The sequence below is a fragment of the Atta colombica genome, unplaced genomic scaffold, assembly GCF_001594045.1.
Source record: "Atta colombica isolate Treedump-2 unplaced genomic scaffold, Acol1.0 scaffold83, whole genome shotgun sequence".
Taxonomy (NCBI): domain Eukaryota; kingdom Metazoa; phylum Arthropoda; class Insecta; order Hymenoptera; family Formicidae; genus Atta; species Atta colombica.
The window spans coordinates 1479714-1491119 of NW_017259576.1; the positions used below are offsets into that span (position 1 = coordinate 1479714).

The 11406-nt window shown below is 33.6% G+C and overlaps 1 protein-coding gene across 1 annotated transcript in view; it reads right to left on the reverse strand.

Moving 5' to 3' along the window:
- LOC108692963 overlaps window positions 1–11406 on the reverse strand; it is a 70835-nt gene that overhangs the window by 17121 nt on the left and 42308 nt on the right. Inside the window, exon 8 of the mRNA XM_018201552.1 lies at window positions 4357–5097. Within this exon, the coding sequence (XP_018057041.1) occupies window positions 4357–5097 (741 nt within the window). The remainder of the gene's footprint in view (window positions 1–4356; window positions 5098–11406) is intronic.

The window sequence follows — 11406 nt, forward strand, 5'->3', positions numbered from 1 at the left end:
CCTCTTGAACTCTCGTCCCTCCGTTCTGAGAATGCTTCTTCTTTCTCGTTTGTATGTGCTTATGAGAGACGGAAACTACATTCATCGAATGTTCGAGAAGGATCAGGCAGAGCAGGCCTTAAAATCGACGCAATTAGTTCCTGCGATTACCACGAGGGAGAGAAAAAGAGGGAAAAGATATCAGGACTGTAACGTTCATCCAGAAAGAGAGAAAGAGAAAGAACGAAAAGAAAAGAACAAAGAGTGGGGAGAACATCGACGTGGTTTAGAAACCGGTATACCGTCAATGGGTTCGGTTTTTGTTGTAGACACGGAAACGATCTCTACATTTATTTCTGATAACGGCGATGATTGCGTCGTACAGAATCGTCGTCGAGGAAACAACGCCGGTTTTTTTCCGACAGCCGGTCACCGGCCGGCAACAACGTGGTTTGTTGTCATCGCCAGAACTTGTAGACAACGCTGTGCGGCGTCCCCCGCCACGGCGTCACTTCCAAATTTAAATACGCAATTCAGGGTTCTGCCCGGATTCCTTGGCGATAACCGACTGCGAAGGAACACGAGCGTGCAACGTACCTCGGAGAACGTATCTCTCATCCTTCGTGCGTATCGTATATCCTCACGTCCGAGAAGCGCCGATGGTAATGGTGTGCCCGGAGCCGACGGTATATATCTGGTATAAAAGCCGGCGATCGCGGATCGGCACGCGAACCAACACGATCGTACCAGGAAAATTCACACGAGAGAGAATCGCAGACGCGCACTCATAACCGTACGAGCTCGAGAGGAACTGCCGGAAGCCCCTTCCACATGGCCGGCGACAATTGGCGGCACGCTATCCAATTGGCCGCCATATGACGAATCAGCGATACGAGCGCACCACAACGACCAATCGCGACGCGGCGGCGCGAATTCTCGGCCATTGCGCGCTCGATTCGAATGTATGTAACGGGACTAAGCGGGCATGCAAGAGACACATGATGGTACTTGTTAATTAACTGAAATTGCTGCCGATAACGATAATGGCGAACTGTTGTACTTCTGTATCTGACAATTGCCTGAAATGTACATGGCAAATTAATTATCAACCCTTATCGCACATAAGCATATTTCTCGTTTCTCAATATTTAAAATTATCGTTAACAGAGTAGTATAATGATTTTCATTTAGCCCACAAAAATTCATTTTCACGTGATAGTGATGAGGATTTAATAGAAAAAGTAATAATAAAAAAAAAGTAAAAAAAAAACATAAGAATAAAAACAGAATATTCTAAAATAGACGTTATCAATTTAGTCTTATCGCGCGTAAACACGTTTCTCATTTCTCAATGTTTAATGGCAGAATAATTTTCCTATAGCCCGTAAAACATTCGTTTTTATATATGATAATGATGAGTGTTTAAGATCTTCTACATTAGGAGGCCGAATGAGGTGATCTTTCGTAATTTTTTTTTCATATGGAAAATTAATATTTATCGATTTCAAACATTTTTGCATGTTTTAATATAATTATTGTAGAGTACGTATAAATTTTTATGTGAAAAAAGTAGTCTAAATTATAAAAATATAAACATTTAGTTTAGTGGCAGTTTGCCATAGCGTAACAATTTCGTATACATCCAGCGGTTGTAATTCTTGCCTGAATCAAAAAATTAAAAAAGATTTTTAATTTGTACAGAATATCATATAATTTAAAAAATCTATAAATTATAATTTTGTGTGACTTTGAAGAACAAAATTACGATTTTCACTAGGTAATAGCCATTTGTTTATGCAAAAAAATTGTAAATGTTAATTTTTATTTAATTTTTTAGGTTTACATAGAATAGTTAACTATTACCTAAAGAATGAGTCCAAAAGAAGTCAATCGAAACAAATACTTTCTTCTCAATAGTGTCAACACAAAATTTAAAAAAATGCAAAAAACCGATTTCGAGAAAAACGCGTTTAAAATTTTCGATGTATATATACTGTGTATATAGTGTTGTATATATCTGTATATATCTATATATACAAGCGCAGAATTTATACAGATTACTTCGAATTTCGTTCTAAAATTTTTGAGGAACATATTCTCGAAGAGTTGTATTATCGATTTATGAAAAAAAAAAAAATCGAATTTTTTAACCCTCTAATGTAAGAGACCTCTTAATAGAGAAAACAAAATTAAGAACAAAAATTAGAATTAAAAACAGAATATTAAAAACATATATAGAAATGATTTTGTTTTAACAAATGTAAATATTTTTGAGAAATAATTATTGTTTGCAAATTTGTACCTAAGATAATACGCAGAGCAATAAGCAATCATCACCTCATATATCTTATTTTAATATCAGACTAATTAAACATTTCGTTTTTAAAATGAATAATTTTTTTCTACTGTATCTTTTTTTTTCAAATTTAAGATAACATAATTTTCTAATACTAAAGTTACTTTATTATTTTTCATTAATTTAATTAGCGGATGAATAATCTTTATTTATCTTTTAATTTTTCATAATTAAAGTGATATATACCACATTGATTACTACATTGCTCTGAAACAATATTCTATTTTTTACCATAAATAATCATGATTTAGAAGCTTTTCTGTCGTTTCTAAACATAATGAACATTTAAAAAATTGCTTATCTAATAATATAAAGATTTACGATATCCAATTTACGCTAATGAGACTCGTTTATCTGATATTCAACATTTCCGCTTATCGAGAAAGCGCAATAGCGTAAACGATGCTTTTTATTACCCTTATTGAACATCAATTTCCATTTTTTGCAATGCTACCGATGCGGGTTAAAATCAATTTCAAAGTCAATTAGAGAAACAGGTTTTCTCATACGGTATATTCGAATATTAGCATATCCGCTACTTCCATCAACTTACTATCTTCCGAACTTCCATGTTCATTAGACTGTACATGAGTCACAATAATGAAACTCATTTTCCATTTAGCGAAATCCAATTGACTTCGATAACGATATTTAAAAATTATGATTTTAGCGCCATCAACATTTTTAAAATTACAGTTGATTACAGCTATGCTTGGCATAGCGACATGGCATATAGGTCATTAATAAAGATAACGTATCTCCGTGACATAAAAAAACGGGAGAAACGCGATAATTTATCTGCGTGACATTCTACCGACAAGAAAATAGCAGCTCTGACTAATCTCGAACTTTGTTTATCCATGTAAGATCACGGATGTAACGGATGATCGATGCTACAAATACTCGCTTCTGTTACCAAGGAGAGTAAAATGAGGAGACCATCCATTTGTGGATCGTAAGTACGAAAAGCGGGTCATTACAGGATGTACTTTTTAGATCCCTAGTCTGTAACTCTTAATGACAGTATCGTTATGTGGTCGTTGTGCAGGTATTGTATATGATAAAAAAAAACTGCAATTCAACGATAATATAACGGTACTAACACTGTTGTTAAGAGTCAGAGAATGGAGATCTTAGTCACATCGAATGCACTGTGCATTCGAATGCAATTCAATTTTACTCTTATGCGATGCATTTGCATATGTAAGAAATGTGATATGAAAACTATATATAACACGCATCTACCAATAGCAGCTTATCTTACAGACTTGTTTTTTCGACTCTCAAAAAAAAGCGATATTGTTAATAAGCGATACTGTCCACTTTGCTGGGCAAGGAATTTCTAGAGCTATGTCCCCATTGCAAATTTTAGTAACGAGGCATTAAGAAACATCAAGAAACTTTTGGTAATAAGCAGTAACTTTTATAAGAAACATAATTAACTTGAGTCATGTAATTAAAATTATATTGAAGAGGACTCAGAAAGGTTGGAACGATTACATTTTTTTTATTTATATCTCTTAGATAATAAGTTTTTTGCATGCGAAGTTTCTCGTTGTATTGCAGCAATCGGGACATAGTTTAATGTTAAAAATATAGCGATTTCAGCATTCGAAAAAATCGAAGATATTTTGCATCGTTTCTCAAAGACTCATAAAATACTTCGTACTGCGGTATGTATAATAACTAGCGCAATCTTATCTTGCAGAACATACGACGATGATTACATCGCGGTTAATCCGCTGACATGTCGCTGACATATACATTTCTCGATTTCGTCCGTTTCCATCCTCTATGACTTCCCGGTATAATTGAAGATGGAATCTTTGAATTATCTCTTTGGAGACAATTAAAACGCAAAGACACGGCTCACTTTCTACGTAGACCGAAAATGTGAGCGGCGAACGAATTCGAGATGTAGTTCGCCAACGACACGAACAGATTGCTCACCGCATGATAAGCGTAACCGTATACCAGCGCGGCGCACAGCCGGGCCCTTACAACGGACAAGTTGCACTTACTAGCAGCTTGCGGCGAGGGTGGCGACTCGTCATCGTCCACGACAGTATGCATGACAGCGGTCTCAATACGCGCGACGTCGTCGTCGTCGTCGTCACCGTGGTCGCGCAGCGTTTCGTCGTCCGCATCGCGAACGTCTTTATCATTCGGTCGGACACGATTGTCTAGATCATCATCGTTTACTACCGAGTCCACCGGGCAGACGTTCGCGTTATCGCGGTTAGAATAATCGTTGTCGTTCTTATCATCGTCGTCGTTGTATTTCTCAATTTCCATCGATGGTTTCTCGCTCTCGGGGGTGGGATCGAGCGACGACGATGTGGCGAGGGCCGGGTAATTGTTGTCGTGCACATCCTCGCCGGCGTCGACATCGGTCTCCGGACCTATGTCCGTATAATCATATTCAGCATCGTCGTCGTTCCGGTGCTTGCCGTTCCTGGTCATATCGCACACGGAATTTTTCAAAAGTAAATCGAAATCGGGGCGATCCATGTCGTCGTCGATTAGCTGTTTGATATAGGCCGGTTTTACATCGAATTCATCATGATTCGACGGGATCGGATTATTCGGATCCATGTTGTTTAGTAATAGACCATTCGGTGCTTGATGCGTCAGAAGCGGATTCGAGCGCGAAGCGATCTCGATCGGCGGTGTCAGGAAAACCACGATTACTGTGATATTATCCAAGGAACCCGCACGCTTAGCACTCTGCAGCAAAGCCTGATGCACGTGTTTCAGGTCGTCTGAAAATATAAAATAGCGTTCCTTAGAATTTTCTTGCGGTACTTTGGCATCAACTATGATTACGTCTTATGCCCAATTTCTTCACTTTCAGATAAGTTGCAGATAATCTTATCCAGGAGATATCTCTATTATTTTGAGAGATATCTCTTGAATAAAGTTATCTAGAGATGAAGAAATTGCACATTAACCCGTAAAAATAACACACGAATTTTTTGATAAAGGAATATATGGGTTCTTAAGAGCTATTGAAGTTTTTGTTATTAGTTCCTTTTTAAGGATTCTTTAAGTTTAAAATTGTGACAAATTATAAAACATAAAATTATTACAAATGATTATTTAAAAAAAAAAATTTTAGGATTATCAAAGCTCCAAAAAATCTTAAGGTTATCAAAGCTCCTGTTCCAGTTACGGATTAATTACTATTATATCGTCAAGCATAAATTGAAAACCATTGCGTAGTCTCATTGTTAAGCCTTCTAAATTTCGTGGAAACATTCCGAAATAGAAGATTTGATGCGAGTACTTGAAGAGAGCAAAAATCTAACATTGGAAAAAGAAGAGTCTAGAATAAGTAGCTATCAAATGTTGAGTGAAATAATTTCCAAATATTCGATTCATATATTAGGTGTAGTAAAAAGAAATCCATTATTTTTCCATTCAATTTCATACAAAAATAATGGATTTCTTTTTACTACACTTAATATAACTAAAAATTTGAGTTACATTGAACACATGTGTTCCAATACTCATGTGTTCCAAATGGTCCACTTAAATTTACATGTTAATTTAACACAAGATATGTTAGAAGATAACAGAAATATCATTTAAAAAGATAAATACAAAAAAGGTAATACTGACACAGTTTGTAAATAAACTGTGGAAGTATATTTTTTTCAATAAAATTCATATTTATGATATGCTAAATTAATATATATGATAAATAATACTTTATTCATTCATCATAGAATTTATATTTGAATATCATTTTTATTACGTATTTAAACACATCATTTTTATGTTATCCACTTGTCATTTTGACACTAAAAAATGTTGAATATTAATTTAACACAAAATCTTTAAATAATATAATCACATTATGTTAAATTAGCAATCAAATAACATTTCAACATAAAATTTTAACAAATGTGAGTGGACCGTTTTCGACACAAATACAAAATATTTTTTATTATGTGTTATATTAACCGAACATTTGATTGGAATTATTTTATTCAACATTTGCCAGCTTATAGGTTATAAGACTTTTTTTCAGTACAGAAATATTTTTCATATTGCGTTGTTTCATAGACAATTAACTTATTGGCGTGAGTCATGATAATAAAAGTACGGTTTATAGTCAATGGCGGAGTCAATGGCTCGTGAATAAATCGCGCTCGAAGATCACGCGATCACGTTGGAAGACCTTCGTAGCATTGCGATATTGTTTTCTACAAAACACAAATTTATGTAATTGCATAATTCCTCGGGATCACTGCAAAGACAATTTGCAGAATTATTATTGTCACACTCTTCATCTATATTATAAACTGGATGTAACACAATCAATTATCTTTTGCTGGATCAATGGATTCTATAATATCTCTTGAATATTTAAATGTCTCATGTCATGCAAATTTTACGGTACTTTTACCGAGTACTGCATTTACTTCTTCAAGTGACAATAACCACTTCCTGTTTCTCACACGCATGGATATTCATAAATTTGAATGTTCCGTACTCTAGATTACAGGACATTTCTTTATATTGCTGTTGCTGCACAAAGATGTATTTTACATGAAAAAACTGTCATGAATATAAATTATATATCGTATCTTTTTATTTTTCATTAACTTTTTTTACTGTTATATTTTGTCTAAGAGAAAATCCAGGGAAATAAATGAAACTACTAAACATATAAAGTCAGATTCAGATTAAGCAAACAAGCGTGTACGAAATACAAATGAACAAGTTGCATCAATGAGTTCGAACTGCGTTGTTGATATTCCTGGCACCTTTCACATTCATTAAAGCTATTCATTCGCGTTTGTTTGCTTAGTCTGGATCCGGCTTAATGCGTCATACTAAATTTTTTTTTGCAACATGCCTTTCTCAAATGGCAATTTTATTTCACATTTAGCGAAATATTAATAACAATTATAAAGTGATGACAAATATACCAGTTTTATATGTAGAATTAATATGCATAGTTGAGTAAACTGTTTTATAATTAGCTGCATATAAAACTTGTTGTTACCTTTACAATTACCATCACTTTTTCTCTGAGTGTAAATTTAAAAAGAAAGCTTCAAACTGTTTCCTTTAAGTTTAGACAAATTCTACAATAATTACATAGACTGATTCCAATCTTTTTTTTTCATTTTGAAATTAAGATATTCGGATATGTCTTTCCTTTTTTTTTGTATTTTTAAATTTACACACAAGACCCTTTCACATACATATGCTTTTCATATATAGAATATCAAAAAAGATTAAAAATCCAGATATCGCATGTGTTCGAACGTCAGTCAAAAGTACTGCTGATAAAAGGCTGCTGATTTGCTTCGAAGCAGGGTTAACAAAGTCTGTTTTTTTTTAACGAATAAAAAAACATTGTGTTTCTTTTTAAACATATTTTTAATGCTCCAAACATGCTTTAAACAGTATTATTAAAAATATATTAAAACATGTTAAAAACATTGATTAATATGTTTTAAACTGTTCAAAACATGTTTTTTTTACTGTTTCGAAAAGCATTCGATATTCAAACTTCAAAGCTTCTGCATTAAAAATTTTCAAAGATCGAAAGCTTTGAACTTTCGATCCTTCAAAACAATCTGCAGAACTTCCAAGAATTAAAATTCTACAATTACTAATAAACTTATCGATTCGTGCCATTTTGAGTATAACTGCGATTTGAATCTGTCTACCTGATTGTCTTCGAAACTTTAATTGTTAGTAACCTTTTAACTAAAGATGTGTAAATGAGAAATCGACTTATTTCGGAATATGCAAATGAAAATCTATCGATTGAGTTAAATCTATTTTTCTCCGTAGTTGCAAGGTTAGTGTAAAATTAGCATTCTATAAAATTGTTTTTTAATAACTTTTCTATCAGAAGTATGCAAACGAAAATTACATATATCTATACGTGCAAACGATGAGCAATCGAATGAGCTAGAAAGTTCATTTTTTTCAAAACTTCGGAGATCAACACACAATTTCTCAGTTAACTTAACCAGAGATTGGCGAAAGAAATCTTTATGCCCTTCTATCAATGTAGATTAGCTTTAATTTCAATTTATCTTACTCTTCAAAATTTGTTAGCATATTAATGCTTATTTCTATTAATATAGTTTAATTTTAATCTTGGCTTAACTATAACTCATCTTTTTTTAATTTTAAGAATTAAATTTTAGGTATGATAAATTAGGACAAATGTCATTCCGCCTAGAGTTCTTTTACATCTCTATAGAGAGCCAAAATTTGCAACATCCCGATTTAGAATTTTGATCACTAATTGCATTAGTCATTCTCGGACAGAGATTTAGGAGAATGGAGATCTCGAGGGTGGACATCGCGCGCAGCATATTTTGCGATTCGCCGAATCAGGAAAGATATCAACCAATGCAACAATATATTGTGCGGCCCTGGTAGAAAGTACGTTGACCTACGCGCTATGCAGCCTATCGACGCCTGCGTAGTCCTCCCTCTCATCCGTCGTTCCTTCGTTCTCCGCCTCACCCTCGCCCTCCCCTCCCCCTCTCTCGCTCTCTCATTTCATTTCACCTCTTACCCCGTTTACCGCTCACCTAACACGCTCACCTCTCGTCTTCTCTTTCATTCTCTTGAATTCGCGCTCTAGTGACTTTATTACACCGCAGGAACGTTCGCTCACCATCTGGGCGGAGGAGAGAGGGAAAAAGGATATTAATCCATCGGTTTGTTTTTCGTATATCTTGCTACTACCCCTACTAGTATTCATCCTCCAATAATATCGTATTTCATCGCGAAGAAAATTCATTGAAATGATAAAATTCTTTCATTCGAAAACCGATATATAAATCAAAAAGGAACAGATTACTTCTATAAGACTATGTTCTAGTTTCATTATCTGCAAGCATCTCTTTCTCTCAAGATTGAAAGAAAACTTCTAGTGATCTTAAATTCCATATTAATCTTTATAATATCTTTACACTGAGAAAAAAATTATGAAAATAGATGAAATTTTAATCATATCAATCAAAATTCTGATTTTATCAGGAAATTCTAATTTGTTCTTCAACTAGAATTCCAATTAATGCAAACAAACTCTTTCTAGTATAGTTCAAAGAGGTTATACTTAATTCTTTCATAGAAAAATTCTGCATTTATCTCATCTAGAATTATAATAGATTCTACCAAAGAATTCTAATTTGTTTTTTCAGCCAGAATTTCAATTAACGCAAACTTTTATTTCCAGTGTATAGTTCAGGGAAGCCCTATAATTCTTTCATAGAAAAATTCTTTATATCAACGATATAAATCATCAATGCTAAGGGTCATTGGGGATATCCGGATATGATGTGCTGGATGACGCACTGGACGACCATAGGGACCTATGTCCTATCGATCGATAATCGGATGTATCCACAATGAATATGTACGAGCTGATGGCAGGTGCGATAATTGGCAGGTACCTCGACGAACACGCTTGCAAATCAAATCGTCGCGTCGTTGCCACGACAGCGTAAAACTGCGAATTTTGTTCGTTTTTCGAGGAAAATAATATTACCGAGGAAAAAGCGAAAAAAAACTTCATTACGTGCACCATCGATTGTTCAGGGATTGAACGAACGCGAGTCGCATCGTTAACGCAAAGAGAGAGGGTGTGAATGAAGGAGAACGTGAACAAATGATGTCATCTACCGCCGCAGGACAACGATTATGCCTCTTTTATCTTCGCCTGACAAAGCGATTGGGTTTTTTTTGACTTAGGTCTTCAATATTCTTCGCATTAAACCATAAAAAATAGGGCAGATACCGCTCATTTAAATCTCAAAGAATGTATTTATTCCGTTTTTATTTTCCCCGTTCGATATCATACACTAAAAAAATATTAAATTTTAATAAATATTTGTTTGAATAAATATTAAATAAATATTTAAATTTCAATAAATATTTGTTTGAATAGTTCTATAAATATTTACTAAAAAATATAAACATATATATCTATTTAATACAAATACTGTTAATTTTATTTAATCATCATTTTTTCATTAAATAAATATTTATTTACTATAAGTTAATATTTACTTAGCGCTATTAAAAAAAATATGTACGATTTAGTAAATTTTTTTCGGTGTATAAATAATATGTTTATTTTTACATCGTTTTCATACATAAAATTTGAATAAAAAAGGAAACAGTTTACAGCTATGATAATATCGAATAAAGAGTTCATTGGGACAGAAAAAGAATTGCCATGAGAAAACGAATCTGTCTTTTGTGCGACTGTCAAATAATCTTGCTGTTATAGAGGGTCAATGAATTTTAATCCCGTCTTTTTCTCATCTGTTAAATGTGATGACAGAAGTGACTAGTCAAGGTCACTTATAGCGACTGGTCGCATACATTGATAGTGAAGCTATGATAAAACCAATGAATGAAAGCCTCGTGCAAAGATAGCACGCTACCTAACTCGAGGGGCTGTGCACGCACACGTAACAACATATCATAATGATCCTACATGGCGAGTTGAAGGATAGTCTTACAGCCCTAATCGTCCGTATAGATAGCGTTAACACGCAATACAATAATCAAATTGTGGATGTTTTATATCTTACATTACATTAAGCTTGATAGAATCTCCCTAAGGCCGAAATCATACTACATTGAAGAATAAGATTGAAGATTGAAAGATTAAAAGATTGAAGTTTGATCAATCAGAACAAAAGGAGCCAAAACTTCTTTGTTCTCATTGGAAATTTCAATCTTTAATCTTTAATCTCTTCAATGCATAATCTGATTCCGACCTAAGGGCTTCTTAAACATATCTATGGAATTTTTTAATTAATCAAATTAATTTAAGATTAGTTGTTTTCTTTCAAGTTTTGGAAACGTACGCAAAACTATAATAAAAGTTTAAAAGTTACAAATATATAGTTATTCATTTATATAAACTGTAAATTAGTTTATATACTTAAAGAGGTAATTTATATAAAAATTAAATGTCAATTTTTAAAATAGTCTTCATACAATTTCCTACTAAAATCAATTTTACAAATGGATAAAAAAATCCGTGAATAAAAAAAATGCGTATAGTATTCTGTGTC